Source organism: Lepus europaeus, chromosome 22, assembly GCF_033115175.1.
Source record: "Lepus europaeus isolate LE1 chromosome 22, mLepTim1.pri, whole genome shotgun sequence".
Classification (NCBI taxonomy): Eukaryota; Metazoa; Chordata; class Mammalia; order Lagomorpha; family Leporidae; genus Lepus; species Lepus europaeus.
Window position 1 is genome coordinate 10,960,045 of NC_084848.1, and position 25,661 is coordinate 10,985,705.

Here is a 25,661-nt window from a genome sequence, read left to right on the forward strand (position 1 = left end):
ATGGGGGAGACCGTAAAAAGCAGCTCCAGCTGCTGCCACGTGGAAGGGCGCGGGTGATGCCAGGCCAGTGCCTCGTCTGCACTGGGTGGTCCCCACCTGCACCAGCCTGGTCCTCACCTGCCTCGGCCCACGGGCGTCGTGCGGGAGGCACACTGATGCTCTGTGTCCGCCAGTGCTCTGTTTGCTAAGTCTCTCTGTGGCACCACACTCCATGGTGCTCACGGGGACAGGCCCAGGCCTGGGGGTGAACGGCTGGAGTCGCCAGACACGCCGGCTCCCCCTGAGGCTGAGCGAGGGGACGCTCCCCCTCGTGTTTGAGCTCTCCTGCTGCCAATAGATGTTCCAAATCCACCCAGGACCACGTGTCCGCGGATTGTGCCTTTTGTTGATGATGTCATGGTAGGAAGTGGGCCCTGGGCGCAGTGGGCCAGTGCTGCCCAGCGCTGTCCGGTGCTGTGAGTGTGAGAAGGCTGTGGCACGTGTGAGAGGAGGTACTGTGTCAGGATGCTCCCTCGGGCACGGTGCCCCCCGTGGCTGTGAGTGTGACACACAGGATCTTTAAACAGAAACTCCAGGGCTGGGGTTGTGGTACGGCTGGATAAGCTGCCACCTGCAACGCTGACATCCGGTGTCGGAGCACTGATTCACACCCAGCTGCTCCATTTCCATTCAGCTGTGTGCTGATGCGCCTGGGAAAGCAGCAGATGGCCCCAGGACTTGGGCCCCTGCCATCCACGTGGAAGACCTGGATGGGGCTCCTGGCTTCAGCCTGGCTGAGACCTAGCTGTTGTGGCCATCTGGGGAGTGAACCTGCACATGGAAGTTCATTCTCTCTCTCTCTCTCTCTCTCTCTCTCTCTCTCTCTCTCTCTCTCTCCCTTGTGATAAAGAAATCTTAACAAAATAAACAGAAACCCACATAAGCAAGGTTGCGTATCGGTCATGTGTTGATGGACTGATAGAAATGTGACCAGAGAGCCTCAGGATCCGAGCCTTCTCCCCTTGTCCCTCAGCGTCCACGGGGCTGGTTCCAGGACGCCGTGGACGCTGGAATCTGAAGATGCAGAGCCCCTTACGTGTCGTATCTGCACGTCCTCCCGTGTGCTTTAAGTCATCCCCAGGGTACTTCTGGTGCCCACTGATAATCTAAGTGCTGTGTAAACAGTTGTTCTGCTGTGTTGTTCAAGGAATAATAAGGAAACAGGCATGTACGTGGTCATTACAAACACAGTTGTTTTCCCGGATTTTTTATTTGAGGGGCTGGCGCTGTGACGTAGCAGATAAAGCCGCCACCTGCGGCACCAGCATCCCATATGGGCACCAGTTCATGTCCCGGCTCCACTTCTGATCCAGCTCTCTGCCATGGCCTGGGAAAGCAGTAGAAGATGACCCAAGTCCTTAGGCCCCTGCACCCACGTGGGAGACCCGGAGGAAGCTCCTGGCTTTGGATTGGTGCAGCTCTGGCCGTTGTAGCCAACTGGGGAGTGAACCAGAGGATGGAAGACCTCTCTCTCTCTCTCTCTCTGTAACTCTAACTTTCAAGTAAATAAATAAATCTTTAATTTTTTTTTTTTTTTATTTGAAAGGTAGAGTGACCGAGGTCTTCCATCTGCTGGTTCATTCCCTGGTTGGCTGCAACAGCCAGTGCTGGGTCACACTGAAGCTGGGAGCCAGGAGCTTCTTCCGAGTCTCCCATGTGGGTGCAGGGGCCCAAGCACTCAGGCCATTGTTTGCCGCCTTCCCAGGCACAGTAGCAGGGAGTTGGATTGGAAGTGCACTAGCTGGAACTCGAACCAGCAATCAGATCAGACCAGCACCCTGATGACGTGGGGTGCTGGTGTTACACGTGGCAGCTTAGCTTGTTGTGCCACAACGCTAACCTTTTTTTTGGCCTAAATACCTTTTGTTCTGTTCTGTTCTTTTTTTTTTTTTTTTTCAGTCTGTTTATTTTGAAAGATTGAATGATAGGGAGAGAAGGTGAGAGAGGGATCTTCCATCTGTCACTGGTTCACTCCTCAAATGACTGCAACAGCCAGGTCTGGGCCAGGCCAAAGCCAGGAGCCAGGAACTTCATACAGGTCCCATGTGGGTGCTGGGGATCCCAGCACTTGGGCCATTTGCTGCTGCCTTGCCAGGGGTGTTAGTAGGAAGCTGGATCAGAGGTGCAGTAGCCAGGACTCAAACAGGCACTTGATACATGGGATGCTGGCGTTGCGAGCAGCGGCTTAACCTGCTGTGCTGCAACGTTGGCCCCTTCCTGGATTTGTTTTTTAAAGATTTAGTTAGTTAGTTAGTTATTTGAAAGGCAGAGTTAAGAGAGGTAGAAACAGAGAGGTCTTCCACCTGCTGGTTCACTCCCTAAATGGCCACAATGCCTGGAGCTGAGCTGATCTGAAGCTAGGAGCCAGGATCTTCTTCCAGATCTCTCATGTGGGTGCAGGGGTCTAAGCACTTGGGCCATCTTCGACTGCTTTCCCAGGCCTCAGCAGACAGCTGGATCGGAAGTGGAGCAGCTGGGACTAGAACCGGTGCCCATGTGGGATGCCGGCACTGAAGGTGGCGGCCTTACCCACTACGCCACAGCGCCGGCCCCCGTCGACCATGCTGTTTTTACCCCGTTTTTACAGCTGAGAGACAGCTCAGAGAGAGGTTAACTTGGCCAAGGTCAGTGCTTCCAGGTGCTGGCAGACTCAGGACTGAACCAGGTCTTGTCACTCAAAGGCACACCCGTGTGGGCTCCCCCTCCCGTTTCCCTGTGTTCACACGCACCGGGGTGCCTCTGGTGAGCAGGGTGTAGAGCCCCTGGGTGCGACAGTGCCGGCCACGGATGGACAGTGCACGGTGCCGGCTCTGCAGCACGGCCGCAGTCGGTGTCTCCAGCAGGGGTGGCGGCCGGGAGGCGGGCTGGAGCTGCCAGCCGTCCTTGGTTTCAGTGTTGAGAGACGCTGGATCTCTGGGTGTTGCTGTGAAACTTCCAGGTGGCTAAAGTGTGGGCAGCTGATTTCTTTCTTCTTCTTCTTCTTCTTCTTTTTTTTTTTTTTTTGACAGGCAGAGTGGACAGTGAGAGAAACAGAGAAAGGTCTTCCTTTTTGCCGTTGGTTCACCCTCCAATGGCCGCTGCGGCCGGCACATCTCGCTGATCCGAAGCCAGGAGCCAGGTGCTTCTCCTGGTCTCCCATGCAGGTGCAGGGCCCAAGCATTTGGGCCATCCTCCACTGCACTCCCGGGTCATAGCAGAGAGCTGGCCTGGAAGAGGGGCCACCGGGATAGAATCAGGTGCCCCGACCGGGACTAGAACCCGGTGTGCCGGCGCCGCAAGGCGGAGGATTAGCCTGTTGAGCCACAGTGCTGGCCCTGATTTGTTTCTAACAAGTGAAACTGGGTGGGCCAGCCTAGGCCTGTCCACGCCCATCAGGCCCTGGGAATTTGAGCTCTGTGGTACAGGTCTTCTGAGAAATCCCAGTTGGAGCAGAGCTAGGCTGATGATGTTGCTTTTTAGCAGGTTTGCATACTGCTCTGCCATGTGCTATTGCATTGATCTTTGGAGTTGAAATTGCAAAGGGGCTTGGGACTGAGAGCTGGGCATAGACACAGGTGGAATAGCTGGGCATAGACACAGGTGAAATATTGGTGCAGGTGTTCTGATTCTGTACTTCAGAAAAGTTGTTTTAACAGAAGCCTTTTCTGCACGCGTGCAGGGATGCCAGAGCCCAGATGTGGTTCAGGCCACACGGCGCTCTACCCTTTGTGACCAGCACGTCGCTCAAGCCCCTGGTTGTAACTCGTGGAAAAAGCCGGGGCCCGGCAGATGGCTGCGGTCTGCGGGTGCTCAGGGCCCAGCTCTCGGCCCTGCCCCCTCTGGAGGCTCTCAGCCCTTTTCCTCCGCAGGGTCACCTTGCTGCACCACCAGCTGAAGGGAGAGTACGAGGAGCTGCACGCCCACACCAAGGAGCTGAAGACCTCGCTCAACAACTCGCAGCTGGAGCTGAGCCGCTGGCGGGCGCGCTTCGACGAGCTGAAGGAGCAGCACCAGAGCATGGACATCTCGCTGGCCAAGCTGGACAACCACTGCGAGGTGAGGGAGCCCGTGCCCGGGGGCCGCGAGGCTGGGAAGGGACAGAGAGGGCACACGCGAGGCGTGGGAAACCGTCCGTCCGGTCTCGGCAGGGTAGGGAGGGTGCCGTGGAGACAGCTGGCCGACTCGCTGACCATCCTTGGCGGCGTCCACACCGCCTTCCGTGGCTCTCCACGTCAGTCCCACGCTGTTCTGAGGACAGGCACGAAATGGCCTCATTTTTTAGGTTTGGCTGACTCTGGCTCAGGCTCCTGGGACAGTTGGAGTGAAACTGAATCAGGAGTCCCCAGGTGCAGGGGGTCACAGCTGTCCCACCTGGGACAACAGGCTGGAAACGGACCCTGTCCGCAGATGAGCGCCTGGACACACCCCATGACAGGGAAGGCACAGTGGGTCTGGCAGGGATGCATGAGGAGCGTCCACGCCCCTCCGAGGCACCACAGGGACGGCACGTGTCCTCAGGACTCTTTCGTTTGACAAGAGCTGACCTCAGAGGTCTTTCCTGTGGCCGCGCAGTAGCTCTCTGAGACATCATGGACAAGGAGCCTGGAGCCTGGGGTGCCACGTGCCTGGTCCCAGCCAGAAGGCCGGCTGGCCCCTGACACGGGGGGTGGCAGAGACCGGGCCGCCTGCATCCCATGGAGGAGTGCCTGCGTCTGAGCCCTGGCTCTGCCTCCCGTCCAGCTCCCTGCCAGTGCAGACCTGCGTCCCCTCCGCCCGTGTGGGGGACCCGGATGGAGTTCCCAGCTCCCAGCTTTGGCCTGGCCCAGCCTTGGCTCTGCAGGCATTTGAGAAGTGAGTGAGCAGACAGAAGCTCGCTCTCTGTCTCCCTGCCTTTCAAGCACATAAATAACAATAAAATTTCTCCTCTTGAAAGAACAGCTGCAGACCCACTGGAGCAGGGCCCATGCCCACGGCAGCCGCTGTCTCCAGATACAGCTGCTGTCTGAGTGACTGGGGCTCAGGGCTGCAGCTTATAAATCGGCGGCCCAGTTCAGCTGAGCCAGGTGGAGGTCCCAGCCCTGCCCTCCACCACCACTGAGCTGTTCGGATGCTGTCAGGTGGTCTTGTTTGTTGCCAGGGTCTAATCAGGTGGAAGAGCAGCTGTCCCATCAGCACTGGGACAGCTCCAGGTGACCCCAGGGATCCGGGACTCAGGCTGGAGAGAGGGCCCAGCGTGCTTGGATCACTGGGACCTGGAGCCATACCCGGGTCTTTCCACTGGGCCAGAGCAGAGCTAGCGGTGGAGTTTGATGTCCAGTGAACCCGCCGGGTTTGTCTGTGCTCTGTGCCACACCTGGAACACTTGTCTGTGCCGTGGGAAGCTCAGAGTGATGAGGATCAGAAATGTTTGTAGTGGAAAACATAGCGTCTCCCCTTTTCCATTCTGCTCATTGTAGACACGTGAATTGAGTGTGGTAGTTTTTAAGATGGGTGCACTTTTTTTTCTAAGATTTTGTTTATTTGAAAGTCAGTGACAAAGAGAGGGAGAAACATAAAGAAATATGTCGCACGGTTTTACTCCCCACATGGCTGCAGTGGCCGGGGCTGGGCCAGCTTGAAGCCAGGAGCCTAGACTAGAACTCCATCCTAGTCTCCCACGTGAGTGCAGGGGTCCGAGCACTGGGGCCATTGTCTGCTGCTTTCCCGGACGCGTTAGCAGGGAGCGGGATTGGAAGCGGAGCAGCCGGGACTCGACCCAGCGCTCCAGTTTGGGATGCTGGCATTGCAGCGGCGGCTTAGCCTGCTGTACCGTAACACCAGGCACTTTGTTTTCATGTTGAAGTGAGAGTTGTGACTGCTAACAGGGAAGAGGGCAGGGAACCTGTATTCCCAGCCCTGATGTGTTGGGCATTTTGCTTGGCACTTACCTGTGTTGCCTTACACTGTGTTAATGCGTACACTGGCCCTGGGAGTCCCTGTGGCAGGGTCCAGTGATTTTCCTGTGACCCTGCGGTGACATTCTAGAACAGGAGCGCGCAATCACACAACTTCCAGTGGTCACAGGAACCTTTGACATTAATCTTAATGATACATTCAGCCAATATATCCAACATATCGTTTCAACATTATCGATGGAGCCGGTGCTGTGGCATAGCTGGTTAAGCCACCGCCGCCTGCTTAGCGTGCAGTGCTGGCATCCCATACGGGCACTGGTTCGTGTCCCAGCTGCTCTACTTCTGATCCACCTCCCTGCTAATGGCCTGGGAGGGCAGCAGAAGGTGGCCCAAGTGCTTGGGCTCCTGCACCCAGGTGGGAGACCTAGAGGAAGCTCCTGGCCCAGCCCTAGCTGTGGCGGTCATTTGGAGAGTGGAAGATTCCGATTCATTCTCTCTCTCTCTCTCTCTCTCTCTCTCACTGTGTCTTTCAAATGCAGATAAGCCTCAGAGTCCTCCGTGAGCTAGTCCCCGTTCTCTGTCCTGTGTCTCTCGAGCTCATCCTGGTTTGGGTGGGCTGCCTTTGGTGCATCTCACGCTTGCGGGGGCTCCTGGTGGCACGTGGCGCGTTGGCAGTGCTTGGTATTCATCTGGTGCCACGGCTACCGGGCGAGGCCATGCACCGGGAGGGAGCTGAGCCGCTCCCACATTTGCATGTTTTGCGTGTCTTCTCTATGCACTTGACTTTCTCTCGGAAGCCAGATGCCCACAGGGGCCACCTGGGCCTCCAGGGTGTTTGAGACGCTGCTGCCGGTCTGTGTTTCAGCTGCTGTCCCGCCTCAAGGGCAACCTGGAGGAAGAAAACCATCACCTGCTGAGCCAGATCCAGCTGCTGAGCCAGCAGAACCAGATGCTGGTGGAGCAGAACATGGAGAACAAGGAGCTGTTCCACGAGGAGCAGAAGCAGTACATGTAAGAGGGGGACGCCGGCTGCCCCGCCCCACGCCGTCCCCTGGCATTGGGCTCACAGCGCAGCCCCCGCGGACGGACCCAGTCCCCCACGCGGGCTCCCCTGGTTGCCCGGCAGTGCTGTAGACGTCTGCACGGGGCAGTGGTCGGCTTTGGTTTGCTCTTTTGGAAGCAGGTGTTCACCACCAGGAAGGGTTTCTGCTGCTGGACGGGATGGGGGCGGGCCCTGCAGGAGGGGCGTGGCCGGTGTCGGGGTGCGGAGATGAGCAGGGGGCCACTCCGCTGTGGAGGCGTCCGTGCCCGGCTGGACTCCGGGCTCACTGGGCAGTTTGTGAAGGGCTGCTCGTCCAGCAGGGCCTAGGAGGTTGCCAGAGGCAGAGGCCAGTGGGGAGAGCCCTGGCGCTGGTGACCTTGTAGCTCAGGAGTGAGCCTCCTAAGACGCACTTGGGGAGCCACGGTGCTTTCTGTCTGAGCTGTGGCGGTGGACCTGTCCTTCCACGTGGTCAGGAATGGCCAGCATTGGCAGGCCCTGGAGTGGGGGCGTGAGCGGGGTGAAGGCAGGAAGAGACAGGCTTGGGGGCGCCATGGGCTCCCAGAGATGTACCCGGCTCCTTCCCCTGGCTGCAGGGGCCCGCCACCTCCCGAGGGTGGGCGGCGTGCGAAGCCGTGCTGTCCTGGGGGCGCTGCCTGCAGCCAGTCCTGGGTGTGCTGAGTGACAGGCCTCCCACAGAGGCTGGGCGGGGTGACGTGTGTGCATTAGCGTCTGTGTGAGCCGCGGCTTGGCACGCTTCCTGGAGCCTGCTGCAGCCATGGTGCATCGGAGCACGCCCTGGGCGGCAGCCATGAGGGCAGGACGTGGCTGGTGGTCAGGGCCCCGTGGTCACCTGGGCATGACCCCAGCTTCCAGAACAAAGGCACCTTCCGTCTGGGGAAAGCGGGGGGGGCAGAGCTTGTGGGCACACACAGGTGGTGAAGGGCAGCAGCAGGGGCCGGGGTCCTGTGGGCACACAGGTGGTGAGGGGTGGCAGCGGGGGCCGGGGTCCTGTGGGCACATAGGTGGTGAGGGGCAGCAGCAGGGGCCGGGGTCCTGTGGGCACACAGGTGGTGAGGGGCGGCAGCGGGGACCGGGGTCCTGTGGGCACACAGGTGGTGACGGATGGCAGCGGGGGCCGGGGTCCTGTGGGCAGTGTGGCAGAAGGCGCACTGTGTACCCAGGCCCCAGGATTGGGAGCACACCGCAGTGTGCGTTTTCCTGTATAGTGAGGCCAGACTCCCCCAGGAAGCAGGGGTGTCCCGTGGCTCCCAAGGCTTGAGGGGTGTCTCTTTGGCCCCTTGCTGTGTTGTTGGAAAGGTGAGCCAGTGTTGAACGTGTGGCTGGCAGGAGACGTGGCCGCTTCCCTGGTCTCCAGAGGAGGCCGCCCCGCCGGGCAGTGTGTTAGCACAGCAGGTGTAGAGCATGCCGGCTCGCCACAGCCCGGCCACTCCCTCCTGCCACCGGCTCTGCTCGCTGTCTTCTCTGGTCCCAGAGGGCTTAGGGGAAACCCTGTGTTGGAAGGGGCCCCGGGCGGGGTTCTGCATCGGCACCTTGGTGACCTTGCGTTGTGCATGTGCACCTGGGAGGTAGGGTGTGCCCACGCCCTGATTCGCCTGGCAGGAGCTAGAGTTTCCTGCTGGCGAGCAGGTCCCTGCCCTGAGTTCACCGTGCCTGGTCTCAGGGCTTGGGCAGGAGTCACGGTCAGAGCCCCCTGGACCCGAGCAGGTGCGACCATGACGGTGACGGTGGGGTGTCCCCTCCCATCTGGCTGCCAGCAGTAGGAAACTCTCCTGTCCTGTGGAGTGACAGGTCTGCCTTCCATTCTCAGAGACAAGCTGAATGCCTTACGGAGACACAAGGAAAAACTGGAAGAAAAGATCATGGACCAGTACAAGTTCTACGATCCTGCTCCAAAGAAGTGAGTGGTGGGGTGGAGGCTTCGGACAGGGTGGCCTCGCTGCTTTCCCAGGAGCAGAGTGGACCCTGCGGCCACCCAGGGCCCCTTGGCAGGGCCCCTGTCTTCACCACCCCGCAGCTTCTCTCTCCTCTGTCAAACGGGTTTTGTTTTGTTTAATTTATTTACTTGAAAGAGTTAGAGGAGCTAGGGGGGGCTTCCATCCTCTGGATCGCCCCCAGATGGCCACAACGGCCTGGACTGGGCCAGGCCGAAGCCAGGAGCCTCATCCAGGTTTCCCATGTGAGTGCAGGGGCTCTGGTACTGGGGCCATCCTCTGCTGCTTTCCCAGGCACATTAGCAGGGAGCTGGATCAGAAGCGGAGCAGTGGGAGTCGAACTGGCGCCCCTGTGGGATGCCGCTGCCATAAGCCGTGGCTTCACCACTGCACCACTCAGCCGCCGCCCCTCTGCTGGCGTCGGTTTTCCTCCAGTGTCGGGATGCCAGCTCGCGTCATTGATGGTTCCATGCAGAGCGCGCCAGGGGTCTGTGACTCTGTGCCTGGAACCTCACTGCCGACCCGCGCAGCCCGGTGCCACCTCTTGCACATCCCAGACAAGCAGCAGCTTGGCCACCATGCACGCACCCCAGGTCACCAGCCAGACTTCCCCGGCCGGGCCAGGAGCGCTGGCCCACATCAGGGCGTCTGCCGACCCGGCAGGGGTGCTGAGGGCGGCTGTGATACACATCACCTCCCCTTAGGAAGAACCACTGGATTGGAGCCAGAGCCTTAGTCAAACTCATCAAACCAAAGAAAGAGGGTTCCCGAGAGCGGCCCAGGACGAGCACAGACAGCCCTCCCTGGCAGCTGGAAGAGCCCGCCTCGCCGCCCGCCCCTCAGCCCCTCCGATCCCAGCCCGAGAACCCCGACACCCCCCCGCTGGACATGAATGGCGCGGAGGAGCACGACCCCCACGGCGCGTCCAGGGAGAAAGGTAGGAGGGGCTCACCGGCCGTGGTCGGGGTGTGCACGCGCGTGTGTCAGAACGTCAGTGGGTGTGCGCCACCCGTGGAAGGCCACGGTGGCATGTTTGTCAGCGTGTGGACTGTGGCAGGTGTCTGACCGTCCGGAGCTGATTCTCTAACAGGCACCGCTGACAGGTGGGGTTGTAGACGCAGCCTGCGTGCTCACGCGGGCCAGTGGTCTGTTTCATGAGCCATGTCTGGGGGAGCTCCCAGGTGCACTTAACCTGTGCTCCGTGTCTGCAGAAGCTTCCGGAAGCCCGTGGCTGGCTCTGACCCGTCCCTTTAAAGGGCAGGCTGGGCTGTGCCCTCTAGCCGGGTCCGGCCACAGGACACGGTGTCCCCTTTGCCTCAGAGCTGTCTCTGGAGGGTCTGGAGCGAGTGCGGGACTTCTGGCCGGCTGTGTTCACCACGCCTCAGAGGCCGGATGAGCTGCGCCGTCTCTGACCTGCGTGGGAGCAGGGCAGGCACGTGGCGCAGCGCTTCGCCTCTTAGAGTTTTACGGCCATCCTGTTGAAAGAGCTCCTTTAAGCCACACATCAAAGGAAAAGGGAGCGAGACAAGAGCGATGTCGGTCTCACCCTGGCCGGGCTGACTTGCGCTGCTGTCGAAGCTGCAGGCTGATTTCAGACATGTTCAAGTATAGAAGAAAAAAACAGGTCTCGGGGTCAGTTAGTACGCAGAGCAGCTGTTGTAAACACGGCTGTGTTTCCAGGTTTATCTTGATCGTTTTTGGGGATTACTTCTGCCATGCGATGTAACTTTTTACCAAGGACCCCGCAACGTCTGGTCGATGGGACCCCAGCTGTGAGCGCCCCCCCCCCCCCCGCTTGAGGGTGAGGTTCTGAGCGTGACCCGATCCCAGGTCCTTCGAGGTTCACGTTCACTTCTGCTGTCCCTGTCCTGTCTCAGACGGGCGCACCCTGGCTTGGGGCTGGATGCCTGCACCCCTGTGCTCTAAGGGTCCAGCGGTCAGAACAGGGGTCTCACACAGGGACAGTGAGGACGAACCTCTAGCCAGAGGGGTTCTGCTGCCTCCGGGGTCCCCTGGGCTGTTCCCATTGGACGTTTGTCTTGCAGTTGAAGGGAGGAATGATAATCGGTGTGATTGACAGGACACAGGGACACAGCTCAGGACAAAGGGAAGGTGGCAGGTCAGCTCTGTGACAGTTCTTAGTAGCTGCCACCAAACCTCGCGCCTCGGTTCTGTGCTGTTCAGTCCTCACCGCCCCGTGAGCCAGGCACAGCTCCCATCCTGGTGAGCTGAGAGGGGGCGGCCGCGCAGGGTTGACGCCTGCTGAGGGGGTAGGTGGGCTCCAGGCTGGGCGCTGCCCCCGGGCATCTAACGTGGGCCGAGGGTGCCCGGAGCTTGTTCTAGAGCCCCAGAGAGCAGGAAGCAGGTCCCTGGCTGTGCAGTGCTGAACCATGGCCACCAGGGGGCACTGTGGAGGAGGAAATAACAGATTCTGGCATCCACTGTCCTGAGACCGGTTACCTGCTGTGTTAAGACTCAGCTCTGGGTTCTACAACACGAGCCTTCTTCAAAAAGTTGGTGGGAAAGGGGATGAGAGATCAAGTTTATCTTGGCGCACAAAGTCTTTGGAACCCAGGTCATGAAAAATGCTGTGCGTGGATTTTGAGATTTTTTTTTTTTTTGCACTCAAATTTTCGGATTCCATTTTCTGTAAGCGTTTTGACGCAGCCGTGTCTCTAAGGGAGGAGAAAAAGAGCCATTATAACTAAATGGCCAGGGGTCTGGCGTGGGCTAGGAGTGGAGAGGGGCTCTGGGGTCTGAAAAAGGGTACGTGTGACCTGGAGCCTCCTCCTGCCCAAAGAGGCCGCTTGAGAGACAGACACGCTTACCAAGCCTGCGGGCCGAGGCGTGTCGCTGCGTGCCCCCGAGGTCTTGCCACAGGAGCCGCGTTGCCGGGACCGTCATTAATGTGGATGAGTAAGAGGAGCCCGGCTCTGAACCCGGGAGTGGTCTTGGTTAACAACGGAACAGGCTGAGGCTACAGAGGCCCCTGGGCCCCCGGTGGCTCTGCTCCCAGTGAGGCCGGGGCCCGGTTCAGGTCTTCGTGGTGGGGGTCGGATCCCTCGTCCTCGGGTTGGACAGGGGGTTCGATTTCCCGGGTACGTTTTGCTAATTCAGATTCATTTGTAATTATTATTCATTTCACTTGTTGCTTTCCCCCCCCCCCCTTTCCTCTTGTGGAATATCCGGTGATAACGATTTAGCATCTCAGCGCAAAAAGAACCCCTTTTTGAGAAGCAAAAGCAAGGACAAAGACAAGTCTCCGTCGGCGCTCTCTAAACGCCTGCGGTTCTGGTCCTCGGACAGCCCCTGCTCGCCTGTCGAGCCCCTCTCTTTCTCAGACGTGGGAGGTTTCTAGTCCCTTCCCCCACCACGTGTCTGCATCATGCATGCGCCTCCATTTCCAAAATCCAAACACAGCACGCCAGACGGCCTATAGTGGACCCCTGTCTGCCCCCGACCCCAGGCCCCCGCCTAACATAGCCCACGTGGATTGATTCCCAAGTAGAAGATGCGTTGCCACGTTGCCTGGACCGACCCTCCCGTGGGCCGGGACGGCCGTGCTCAGTAAGTGCAGAGGCTGCCCGCTTGCACCGCACCCGCCTGCTTGCGTCACGCCCGTGTGTGGAGCAGAGCTGCTCTGTCCAGGCCGAGGCCGGCTTTTCTGTAAGGTGGATGTTTGAGCAGCTGGATCTGAAAGCGCAGCGTTGCCCTCTGCTCCTTGCTTTGTCAGAGCGCTGAGCTGTTGGCCCCCGCGACCCAGGCCCTGTCTGAGCTGTTCCGTGCTCGGAAGGGTGGCTCGCTGCTCTCGGGCTTGGTCATAACTGGATCGGTTAGGCTCAGGACAAAGGCACAGGGCTGCGCCTGGCGCTCGGGCCTCCCGCGGTGCCGTCTGCAGCCGTCCTTAGCCGTGTTCCCAAGAACGGCCGTGTCCGCCTCCACCTGGATGTCTACCTGCCCTTAGGTGAGGCCCCGGGGCCAGTTCAGTTTCTGTGCCAAGGGAGATGGTTAACCCCGCTGGAGGGGAACGTGGCCTCAGCGCACCGATGAGCTCAGCGCTCTGAAGCAGTGCAGGCTGGTTAAGCCGCTCTCCCCCAGCCCTCTGCCCTGGTGCTGCCGCCTCCTGCTGGCCCTGCCTGCTGCTCACACCGACTGCTGACCGCATGCCGGCCCCCTCCTTCCGCCAGACTTGAATCTTGCTTCTCATCAAGGTTACCTTGCAAAAGCCCAGTTTCCACCTGATGTCAGGGCACTCGACGCCGGGCCCCACGCACGGGCAGTCGGGGCCACGCGTCGCCACGGTGAGCGCTCGGCTCACGGGGCGCAGTTGTGATGTGTTTTCCCGGCTGTTAGGGACCCCAGCCGTGGTGGTTTGCGTCTTGTATTGGGAGAGCCGTCTCCCTTTCCCGCCGGCGAGTTGGCGGTAGGTTTTTGTTTTTCATGGAACGGTGCTAGATCTTATTCTGGAGAGCTATGGGTCTAGTTTTTTTTTTAAGCATGTGTACATACAGTTTAATTTCAACAGTTAATTTCATGGTGGAATAGTCAGCGATTGCGGAAGATTCCGGATACTGCACCCCGAGTCCGCCTCCCCAGGCAGCGACGAGGGCGCCTTCACTACTCTCCCACTGGGAAACCGCAAGCCGGGGGGGGGGGGGGGCGGGGCAGTCTCCTTGCACTGGCCCCCCGCACCCGAGCAGGGCTCTCAGCAACTCTGTTTGTCCTCTTTCAGTTCACCCCTTATTCTAGCCAGGCTGCCACTGCCAACAGTGTGACCCCCAGTGCGGGTCGGGGCCGAGGCCCTATCTCAGCCAAGCTTCCGTCTCTGTGGTCCGTGTGTCCTGTCGCGCCTGCTTCCGGCCCTGGTGAGGTTGCCCGGCCTGGGCAGCGGCCATGCAGCCTCACGTCTCGATGTTCTCTCCTGCTCCAGGCCCTGGGGATCTGCGAGCCAAGCGCGGATCCCCCCATGGGGATGGCATGGACAGCACAGAGGCCTCCGCCGACGTGGCTGCCCAGCCCTGGCCCTCGGAGCTGGGCTCCAGGGCCTGTTCTACCCCAGCCATCACCACAACCCCTTCCAGCTCCACCCCTGCATCCCGGCACCCAGGCTGCACCAAAGGCGAGTCGTGGGCCCCTGGAGGGGAGGGGGAAGTAGGGCATTGGAGGCCCCAGACTCTTGGAAGCCCGGGTGGGTTCAGACCTCAGGTCAGGCTCCACCCCGCGGTATTCAGGAACTGGTGCTCCCATGTGGCCTGAGAGCAGAGGGTGCGATAGAAGGGGACGGTTGCTCTTCTCCACCCCGGGAGGCCACGTGGAGGGCAGGTGCCCTGTGCTGTCTCCAGGATGCTTGTCGCTGGGCTTTAAGTGTGAGATGAAAATACTGCGTGGTCTTGTGTGCTGTAGAGACTCCCAGCAGAATGGTTCAGTCCCATCTAGCCAGAAGTTCAAGGATTCTCTGGACGCTGAGGGAAAACCCCAACCCCAGACACAAACCCACCCTGCACGGGCTGGTCATCGGTGCAGTTCGATCGGAGAGCAGGGGCAGAAGCACGGGGAAGGCAGGGGTGTGGCTACTGGATGGAGCAGGGGTGGAGCAGGGGTGGCAGTGGTACTGCCCATACTCCCCACCTTCATCCCCCTGAGAGAGCTTTCCAGCATGGGGAGGGCCTGGGTGGGCCCTGCACCAGAGGGCGGGCTTTCTCCCTGGACGGCGGATGCTCCGGGACCCAGCTCATCGGCCTTGTCTTCGCGCTAGGCTATAACTCAGAAGACAACCTCTGCGAGCCGTCCCTGGAGCTCGAGTTCACCCACAGGCAGTACGGTGAGTGGGCGGCGGGTCGCGCCGTGGGGTCCCGACCTTGCCTCCACGTTCTGGGTGGGGCCTCCTCCCTGGCTCCCGCAGAACCAGAGATAGGAACGGTTTTCATGTCCAATTAAGCAGCCCTACAAGGGTGGGAAAGTTATCCTTAAGAAAAAGATGACTCGGAACATTGACATTGACTTCCCTGGACTGCCAAGGTCGTAGGTGCGAGCACCGTCTTACGACGCCGACAGTCAACGTGCACATAGATGCTTACAATATAGGACCTTTGCCTTGTGCTGGGCCCGTCTCACTGAGTGACCAGTTGACCCTTCCCCTACTCTCGGGCGCAGGACCGTGAGCAGGACCCACAGCTTCACGACACAGTTCCCTTGGCCTGAGACTTCCAGGAGATGTGTGCTGCTGCTTCTCAGGTGGCTGCCATAAGCTAACACGTGTGACCCAGGAAACTTGGGGGGTTGGGGTCCCTCTCAGCACCTGCTGTGAGTAGGGGGGGTGCAAAGGTGACAGCACTGTCCCCACCCGCTCGGGGCTCACAGTTCAGGAATGTGGCTTGCTTACGAGCCATCCGGCACAAGGGTAGGCCCTGGAGGAGGGACCAGGAAGGAGCCTGTTGGACCTGGGAAGATGGCCCAGCCTTCCCGAGTCTGTAGCCGGGCGGCGTGGCCTTGACAGGCCCAGGAGAACGGGTGCCCTCTGCTGGGCACTGTGAACTTCAGCTTTTCCCCCTTGGGGTAGATGTGGCTTTGAAGCCAACGACATGGAGCAAGAGGAGCGAGGGCCCCCTTCCCACCTGGGGGTCACGTGCAGGGATGCCACCCTACATGCCTGTTCCCGGGGTCTCAGAGCAGGCTGCAGCGTGGCCCCTCCCCTACACTGTGCCTCACCCAGTGGTCCGCCTTCCCTCCAGGGGCCCCGTGTGAGAATTCCCGGGCTGAATTGCAGCTTAATAAACATGGGTCACCCCAGGTGTGCACAGGCCGAGCGCCCCGAAGCCAGGCCTCCCTGGGGAGCATGGCTGTGGCCTGGGACATGAGTTCTCCAGGGTCCCATGGTCCGTGCCTGGCCCTGTGGGTTAAGCGTTGGCCACTTCCTTTCAGTGTCTCGGCCCAGTAGCTTGGAGAGCAGCAGGAAGACATCCAGCCACAGCTCGCCTCTCAGCCTCAAAGGTAAGGCTGCGCTCCGTGCAGGTGCGTGCTTGGCTCTGGGCTCAGGATTCTAGAAGCAGGGCTGAATGTGTTCCCGGGCCTCTGGGCGGCAGAGCCCAGGTCCCAGGCTGCTGGGGTTGGAATTGGTCACAGAAGCAGAGCAGCTGATAGCGATTCGGCAGAATGTTCGTGTATGGGCAGAGCCACCAATCGTGGTCAATGTGTGCTCGAGACCCCAGCCAATCACAAATGTGTGTCCTCTTGGCTTCTGCGGGACTGCAGCGCCCCCAGCATGGAGTAGGTGCTCAGGAAGCTGTTTTAAGTTACTTAAAAAGGCACAGGAAGACAGCTCTCCCCTCTGCTGGTTCACTCCCCGAGTGGCCAACAGCCAGGGCTGGGTCTCCCACGTGGGTGGCAGGGGCCCAGTTACTGGAGGCACCACCTGCCGGCTCCCAGGCTGTGTATTAGCAGGCACTGACACAGGCATGGGCCCCCCAACCACCCCCGAGTCCACTCTGACCGTGTGAGTGGGTGGGCGCTAGCTGGGGGTACCGCGCATGCGCCCAGAGTAACATAACACCCAGAGCCCCCACTGAGGAGCGGGGGCTGCAACTGACATGCGTCCCTGTGTCCGCCTGCCCTGGGGCCCAGGTTCCTCCGAGCAGATCTTCGGCCGATCCGAGAGCTTCAGCAGTGAAGACCTGATCCCCAGCAGGGACCCGGCCGTGCTTCCCCGAGATGCCAGCACCCCAGGCTGCCCCGCGTACCCTGCACCCCGGAACGGGCCTGCCCCCCAGGAGGGTGCCCCGAAGAGGAGCACCGTTCTGCCTCCTGCCGGGGCGCGGCCCCGCACCGCCTCCCCCAGCAGCGAGATGGTCACCTTGGAGGAATTCCTGGAGGAGAGCAGCCGGAGCTCGCCCCCCCACGTGAGTGCCCGGATGTGGACCCTCCCCGGCCCAGCTTGGAGGCAGACTTTGGGGGCTGAACACCTGTGGATTTTAAAGGGCCAGAGAGTGAATCTCGCAGCAGCTCCGCTGCTTTGAGCAAGTGGACGTGGGTCGTCCGCTCACAGCCGGGGCCATCATCTGCCGAGATTACGGACACTGACAGTGTGGCACAGTGCGTGTGCCCCTAGTGCTCAGGAACCAGAGCTGGGGGGTTAGTCTACCACCAACCTCCAGCAACGGGAGGCAGGGCTCAGGAGAGCCGTCCCAGCAGGCCGTGTCCTTGTTGGGCTGCACATGCAGGGGGCTCAGAGCCGCAGGAGCACCCCCAGCAGCTCTGCCTGCTCCCTGGGCAGGGGAGCCAGGCCATCTTCCTTCCTGGGGACTGGGCCCTCTCTGGCTCCCAGCGACCCCGTCGGTCCTCTCCCAGATCAGGAGACCCAGGGGGCAGGAGGGGCCCTGGCTTTTCAGGAGCTTAGGAAGCCCCTGGGCTGTGCCTGAGCAGGCTGCAGTGACACAGGAGGGAACATCCGGGTCCCAGCCCGCAGCCTTCCCCTACCTGCTCCCCTTAGTGGTGAAGAGACACAGCTGGCTATGGTTTGGCCGTGAGGACCCCTGGGGAGGGGGTGATTCCCCTCACCCCCCCCGGCCCTGGCCCGGCTCCTCCTGAGCAGCACGTACGGTGGACAGCCTGAGCTGTGTGGAGGCCTGCCCACCCCACCCTCACTCCCACCTCTGCTCTTCACCTCCATAGGAGCTGCCCAGTAGCCGGGATGACCTGCTTGGCGACTATTTCCGCAAAGCCAATGACCCCCCTGCCGTGGGGAGCCAGCCAGGACTACCCCCCAGGAAAGAAGGGGCCAAGATGCCCACCAGCTTGGTGGCCCCCCACCATCAAGATGGCCGTGAGCACCCCCGAGGTGCGGCAGCCGAAGCCCGGGCAGTATGTGAAGCCCAGCTTCCGGTCGCCGGCGGAGACCCCGGCCTCGCCCAGCGCCCCTCCGCGCCAGGTCCAGCCGCCGCAGAGCCTGAGTCTGGGCAGACCCCGGCAAGCCGCGCCCCCCGCCAGCCGCAGCGCGTCCCTGAGCCGGGCCTTCAGCCTGGCTTCGGCTGACCTCCTCCGGGCCAGTGGGCCCGAGGCCTGCAGACACGAGTGCCCCCCACAGAAGCCGGCGGGGAGCAGAGACAGTGGCAGCCACCCACCGCCAGGCCCTGGGCCCTCCTCCAGCCCGCACAGCCTGGTGCGCGAGCGGACTCCACTGGCGGTCAAGGCTGGCAGCACCTGTCCAGGTCCCCGCAGCCGGCCGCTGGACATGCGGCGCTTCTCGCTGGCGCCGCCGAAGGAAGAGAGGCTGGCGCCCCTGCAGCAGTCAGCCACGGCGCCAGCCCTCGCCTCGGGCGCCTCATCCTGCTCACCCGCCGCGCCACCTGCCAGGACCAAGCCCAGAACACCGCCGCACACAGCTGAGGTGGCAGCCGTGGTGCCCGTGCGGGCCGGGCCCGGCCTCACGGAGCTGGATGGCGAGGGGCCGCCGGCCAAGGGCCCCGTGAGGCCCCCGGAGGACTGCAACCGCGGAAGCAGCTCCAGGAGCACGCCGGCGTCCCCAGAGCCGGGCGGGGACCCGCAGACCGTGTGGTATGAGTATGGCTGCGTGTGACCAACCCGGCCATCTCTCAAACCGAGGAAGGGGCTTCCCCGGCAGGTCACAGAAACCCTGGGCCGAGCCCTGGGGACACGGCTTCTGGCCACTGGTGGCTTTGGGCCAACGATCTGAGGGGGCCCCACCGAACACCCCCGTGCCCTTGCCTCTTCGAGCGTGTGCGCGTGTGTCCAGGCACACCCACACCTGGTTCGCGAGGCTCAGCCCGGGTGGCTGTCCCATTCCTGGGGTCCCAAGCACTTCCCTTTACCCTGGAGCCGAGGACAGCCTTCCGGGCAGGGGACCACAGGTGCTGGCCTCCCTGCTCTCTGCAGGGCATGCTCCGAGTGCCACCTGCCTTCCCCGCTTCCCCTGGCTCGCTTACCTGCAAACACTGGATCTGGAGATCGGGGGCAGAGACCCCCTTTCCCCCCAACCTGGGGCAGGGGTGCATGGTGCACAGGGAGCCAGGTACACGCCTGACCCCTTCGTGGCTGCAGCACCCAGCTTCCCCTGCCCCAGATGTGATGTTTATTATTTCTGAATAATTTGGGGGAGGGCAGAGACCTAATTTCTTTTAATATATTGCATCTGTGTATACACTCATGTGAATTATGTATACTTGGGGACCTATTTATGTGCTGTTGGGAGTTCTTTTCTAGCGGGAATCTCTGCTGCTCTGTGTATTTGGTCAGATTCCTGATACGGTTAAGTTTGTCCCGGGATGGACTTAGCCTTTTTTTTTTTTTTTTTAAAGGATTTTTTTTTTTTTTTTCCTTTTGATTCTGTATCCTGGGAAGGAAATGGGAGACTTCTGAATGTTAACAAGGTCCACTTTAGGAATGTCTGGGGGTGTGTATGCACTAGCCTTCCGCTCTGGAAAGCGAGGACAGGGCTGTAATAAAGCGGAATGGAACAGACATGCCTGCTCATTTGCCTTGCTGTGTGGGATCGGCAGGGAGCGCGGGTCCCACGTCAGCACCCAGGGGCTCCTGCCCACCCATCGAGCAGGGTCAAGGTGTTGCTGTTTATCACCCGGAATCGCCTGTACGGTTAAGCCAGCACAGACTTCACCAGGACGGGTGCTCAGCCTCAGCTGGTGCCTCTGGATTCTGGCGCCCGAGTGCGGGATCCCGGGTCTGCGCCTTGGGGACCTCTGATACGTACGTCAGGTGGGCGGGAGACGAGGACAGAAGGCAGGCGTGAGCTTCCCCTGCCTGACCAGAAATCCTCGAAGCTTTTTCTGTCCAGCTGCTGCCTCGGTGTCTCCCTGCCCCGCCGACTGCCCTCGAGTCTGGGCGCTCAGCGGGAGCTGCCACCGCACTACTTTGAGCCAGCTCGGGTGGTGGCCGCCATGCACCCTTCACCCTGTGTGGTCCGGGCAGGATTTGAGCCCTGCAACTCCACTTCTGCCCCTCCGCTCCCTCTCGTCTGGCACGGCTCTGCCCACACCTGCTGGCCCCTGGTGCACTTGCTCCTTCCTCTCACAGCCGTCCAGGGGCAGCCGCCTGCCTGCCGAGCCCCGGGTCTCGCCTCCTGGCTTCCACTGCCCCACACGCACCTTCAGGCCTGACCTTGCTTGCATTCTGCCCAGCCCACGGCTCCCTCACTGCCCTGCTGTCCTCTGCTCCCAAGTGCAGCCACAGAAACGGGTGCAGCCTCACAGCCCCCATTGCCCCCTGCATCGCAGGGGCCCGAGTGTGACCAGAATCACACACGACTGCTCCGGGGCCACACTAGCCCGCTCTGGCCTTCCTGCCGCCTCCTTCAGTCCACCCCAGCTGCCTGTTGTCCCTCTGGATCCAGCAAAGGGGGCCCCTCAGTCCTCATCACCTGCCTGGTGCGTTGGCCTCAGGTGACCTCAGACACTGCCCCACCCTGGCCGCCAGAAGCCACACCCAGCCGTCCGCAGACCAGGGCCTCTCCGGGCAGCTCCGAGAGGCACACCCAGCGTTCACCGCTTCCCCAGTCCCAGACAAGCCTGTGCACATGCTTGGCTCTAATCAGCACCTCCAGATCTGGTTCCAGTGTGGATGTCCCAGAGGCACTCCACATGGCCACACCGCCCCCAACACCTGCGCCCGTGTCTGTAACCTGTCACTCATCGCCCTACCAGCTGCTTGCAACTCCATGACTACTCACTTCTACCCCATTCCAGTGTCGGTCCCCTGACCCTGAGCAGTACCGTGAGGTTCTGCGGCTGAGACACCAGATGCCCCCTCCTGGGTCACAGGTCTCCTCCACCCTTCACACTCATGTATGGATGACCTCATGCACAGGAAGTGACCACATGGCAGCTGGGGACCTGTGCCCTCAGCTCAGGGAGGTCTGGCTCAAGAAAGATCTGGGACTGTCTGAGGGGCTCCCCCAGGGAGAACAGTAGGCAATGAGGCCAGACCTTAAGGAAGGCACAGGGGACTTCAGAAAGCTTGTGGGAAACTAGAATTAAAAGTTCACAGGAGCTGGTGTTGCAGGGTGCAACAGCTTAAGCCACTGCCTGTGGCACCAGCATCCCATATGGGCGCCGATTCGAGTCCCGGCTTCTCTTCCAATCCAGCTCTCTGCTATGGCCTGGGAAAGCAGTAGAAAATGGCGTAAATCCTTGGGCCCCTGCACCCGCATGGGAGGCTGGGAAGAAGCTCCAAGCTCCTGGCTCCTGGCTTCGGATCGGCGCAGCTCTGGCCATTGTGGCCATTTGGGGAGTGACCCAACAGAAGGAAGACCTTTCTGTCTCTCCCTGTCACTGTAACTCTACCTCTCAAATAAATAAAGAAAATCTTAAAAAAAAAAAGTTCACAGGAGCGGGTGTTGCGGGGTGCCAACAGCTTAAGCCACTGCCTGAGCTGCCAGCACCCCATCTGAGCACAAGTGCTCCACTTCTGGTCCAGCTCCCTAATGTGCCTGTGAAACAGCAGATGACCCTAGTGCTTGGGCCCCTGCACCCACGTAGGAGACTCAGATGAAGCTCCTGGCTCCTGGCTTCAGCTTGACCAAGCCCTGGCTGTTGTGGCCATTTAGAGAGCGAACCAGTAGATGGAAGATCTGTCCCTTACTCTTAACTCTGCCTTTCAAATAAAAATTTTTTAAATGATAGTACATATTTTTAATAATTTATTTATTTAAAAGGCAGAGTTACAGAAAGAGGGAGAGAGCGAGCAAACGAGATCTTCCATCTGCTGGCTCACTCCCCAGATGGCTGCAATGCCCGGGGCTGGGCCAGGCTGAAGCCAGGAGCCTGGACCTTCATTCAGATCGCCCGTGCAGGGGCCAACCTCTGCTCTTTCCCAGGCATATCTGCAGGGAGCTGGGTCAGAAGTGGAACAGCCAGGACTCAAACCAGCACCCATTTGAGATCCTGGCATTGCAGCCACTGCCTGCAACATTTTTTTAAAGAAGTTTATAGGGGGGCCCAGCACTGTGGTGTAGCTGGTAAGGCCGCTGCCTGCAATGCCGGCATCCCATATGGGCGCCAGTTCTAGTCCTGGCTGCTCCACTTCTGATCCAGCTCTCTGCTATGGCCTGAGAAAACAGTAGAAGATGGCCCAAGTCCTTTGGCCCCTGCACCCACATGGGAGACCCACAAGCTCCTGGCTTCAGATCAGCGCAGCTCTGGCCGTTGTGGCCAATTAGAGAGTGAATCACCAGATGGAAGACCTCTCTCTGCCTCTCCTCTCTGTGTAACTCTTTCAAATAAATAAATAAATATTTTTTTTTTAAAAAAAGAACTTTCTTCTTTTTAAACTCACATTAAAAAAACTTATAGGGTGCTACAAAAATTTATAGGGTGCAATGCTAGCATCCCATATGGGCACTAGTTTGAGTCCCAGCTGCTCCACTTCAGATCCAGCTCCCTAATGTGCCTGGGGAAGCAGTGGAAGATGGCCTAAGTCCTTGGGCCCCCTGACCCATGTAGGAGACCCAATGAAGCTCCCAGCTTTGGCCTGGCGTAGTCTTGACCGTTGCGGCCATTTGGGGAGTGAGCCAGTGGACAGAAGATCAATTTCTCCCTCTGCCTCTGCTTCTCTGTAAGTCTGACTTTCAAATAAATGAGCCTTTAACAAAGAGTATATAAATCCATATCATTTTTCCATAATAAGCATTTTTCATCAACTTTCTGATAACCCCTCCTACTGGTGCTTTGTCCCTACACCAAAACACCTGACACAGGCTGCTTAGGAAGAAAGGGTATTTGGCTTAGATGTGCAGGTTCAAGGGCACGGCTTGCAATGGCCTACATCAGCTCAGTTCTGGTGAGGGCCCCCTCTCGGCTGTGTGACGGCCCCCTCTTGGCTGTGTGACGGCCATGGCAGGGGCACGCAGGAACAAGTCATGTCATCTCACACCAGGAAACAGCGTGAGATGTAGCTTGCTGCTTTCACAGTGCCCCTCTCCTGAGGACCACCTGCTTCCCTTCTGAGGCAGGGCCTCCGTGACCTCCGCCTCTAAAGTTTCTGCGGCTTCCCGGGGACCAGCACACGGGCACTTGGGGGGACACAGGGGCCGCCAGCGGGCACCCTGCCCGAGTGCATCAGCTGGCCAGGGGGCAGGTATACAAGTCTGGGACTGTTACACAAGATGTGCTACATGATTTACAAGAAAAATATCATGCTCTATTATAAAATGCATACAGCTAATGGATTCTCCTAGAATCGCATTTCACCAAGCCTCCGTATTTGGGGCCAGTCTGTGAATGAGCATAGCTACAATGCTCGTCACCTCGTAAAGGTACGATGTGGCATGCTTTATTCAAAACGGCCATCTCATTTACACACCCTAAGACCCAAGGTGCTTTTAAAGTTCATCTACAATCTTAACATTTTCTCCATCTCTCAGGTCTGGACAGTGTAGGTAATGAAGAAAACATAATGGAGCCTTGAAGGTAGCACCTGCCAATTTCTGTGGTGCAAATACAGCCACCGAATTCAGGCTGCCAGATGTCACTCGACGCGGAGCTGGGAGGGGACAGTAGCACCCCATTATGCAATAGCACCACCCTGGGACGCAACTGGCGTCAATGACCTCAGAAGCATGGGCAACAGTAAAATAATTAGGAAGTAATGGAGTCTGATATTTGCTTTCTTAAAACAAAATAAAAAGGACTCGTTCACTGGGGCCAGGGCTGAGGCACAGCAGGTGCAGCTGCCACCGGTGATGCTGGCATCCCACACAGGCATCACTTTATGTCCTGGCTGCTCCACTTCCAATCCAGCTCCCTGCTAACGTGTCTAGGAAAGCAGACAAGGGCCCCTGGAGCCATGCGGGAGACCCAGGTGCAGTTCCAGGCTCCTGGCTTCAGCCTGGCCCTCCCTGATCACAGCGGCCATTTGGAGAGTAAAGCAGCCGATAGAAGATCTTCCTCTCTAACTCTCAAGAACAAAGTAGATGAATTTTTAAAAAGATTTGAAAGGCAGAATGATCTTCCATCTGCTGCTTCAATCCCCAAATGACCAGAATGGCAGGGGCTGGGCCAGTCAAAGCTTCTTCCGAGCCTCCCGCGACGGTGGCAGGGGCCCAAGCACTCGGACCGTCCTCCACTGCTGTTCCAGATGCATTAGCAGGGGGCTGGATCGGAAGCGGAGCAGCCGGGCACGTGAACCCACTGACATGGGGCGCGGGGGTCAAGCGTCAGCTTAATCCGCTGAGCCACAACGCCAGTCCCAATTAACTGCCTCCATCGTTAGTGAAGGGGTTTAATTGTCGGTTTCTGTAGTTAATGACGCCTGTGTTTAGCAGCTGGCTTGCAAAATGCCTGGAAATCCCCCCAGTGCGTTCTCAGGGGCCAGGGCAGGTCAGCTCCAGCCCACTCCCGGGAGCACCACAACCAAATGGGCCAAAGAGGAAGAGACGGGAGGAGAGGGGAGGGGAGAGGCGGGGGGAGGGGGAGGGGTGGAGGGGGGAGGGGAGAGATGGGGGGAGGGGAGAGATGGGGGAGGGGGGAGGGGAGAGACGGGGGAGGGGGGGAGAGACGGGGAGGGGGAGGGGTGGAGGGGAGAGACGGGGGAGGGGTGGAGGGGAGAGAGACGGGGGAGGGGTGGAGGGGGGAGGGGAGAGACAGGGTGGAGGGGAGAGACGGGGGAGGGGTGGAGGGGGGAGGGGAGAGACGGGGGAGGGGTGGAGGGGAGAGACGGGGGGAGGGGTGGAGGGGAGAGAGACGGGGGGAGGGGTGGAGGGGAGAGAGACGGGGGAGGGGGGAGGGGGGAGGGGGAGGGGAGAGACAGGGTGGAGGGGAGAAACAGGGTGGAGGGGAGAGACAGGGTGGAGGGGAGAGACGGGGGAGGGGTGGAGGGGGGAGGAGAGAGACGGGGGAGGGGTGGAGGGGAGAGAGACGGGGGAGGGGTGGAGGGGAGAGAGACGGGGGAGGGGTGGAGGGGAGAGAGACGGGGGGAGGGGTGGAGGGGAGAGAGACAGGGGGAGGGGTGGAGGGGAGAGACGGGGAGGGGTGGAGGGGAGAGACGGGGAGGGGTGGAGGGGAGAGACGGGGAGGGGTGGAGGGGAGAGATGGGAGGAGGGGAGAGACGGGGGAGGGGAGAGACGGGGGAGGGGAGAGACAGGGGGAGGGGTGGAGGGGAGAGACGGGGGAGGGGTGGAGGGGAGAGACGGGGGAGGGGTGGAGGGGAGAGACGGGGAGGGGTGGAGGGGAGAGAGACGGGGGAGGGGTGGAGGGGAGAGAGACGGGGGAGGGGTGGAGGGGAGAGAGACGGGGGGAGGTGAGAGACGGGGGGAGGTGAGAGACGGGGGGAGGTGAGAGACGGGGGGAGGTGAGAGACGGGGGAGGGGAGAGACAGGGTGGAGGGGAGAGACAGGGTGGAGGGGAGAGACAGGGTGGAGGGGAGAGAGACGAGGAAGGGGTGGAGGGGAGAGAGACGAGGAAGGGGTGGAGGGGAGAGAGACAGGGGAGGGGGGAGGGGAAAGACAGGGTGGAGGGGAGAGACAGGGTGGAGGGGAGAGACGGGGGGAGGTGAGAGACGGGGGGAGGTGAGAGACGGGGGAGGGGAGAGACAGGGGGGAGGGGAGAGACAGGGGGGAGGGGTGGAGGGGAGAGACGGGGGAGGGGTGGAGGGGAGAGACGGGGGAGGGGTGGAGGGGAGAGACGGGGGAGGGGTGGAGGGGAGAGACGGGGAGGGGTGGAGGGGAGAGACGGGGAGGGGTGGAGGGGAGAGACGGGGAGGGGTTGAGGGGAGAGACGGGGGAGGGGTGGAGGG

The 25,661-nt window shown here is 60.3% G+C and overlaps 1 protein-coding gene across 1 annotated transcript in view; it reads left to right on the forward strand.

Annotated features, from left to right (window-relative positions):
* The window catches only part of CCDC88C (coiled-coil domain containing 88C), a 118,870-nt gene extending 99,501 nt beyond the window's left edge, over positions 1-19,369 (forward strand). The window contains 10 exon segments of the mRNA XM_062181247.1: positions 3,888-4,074; positions 6,778-6,923; positions 8,783-8,872; positions 9,611-9,843; positions 13,837-14,025; positions 14,662-14,727; positions 15,828-15,896; positions 16,527-16,801; positions 17,574-17,705; positions 17,707-19,369. Coding sequence (XP_062037231.1) covers positions 3,888-4,074; positions 6,778-6,923; positions 8,783-8,872; positions 9,611-9,843; positions 13,837-14,025; positions 14,662-14,727; positions 15,828-15,896; positions 16,527-16,801; positions 17,574-17,705; positions 17,707-18,477 — 2,158 coding nt within the window. The 3' untranslated portion in view covers positions 18,478-19,369.
* Positions 19,370-25,661: the final 6,292 nt, after the last annotated feature.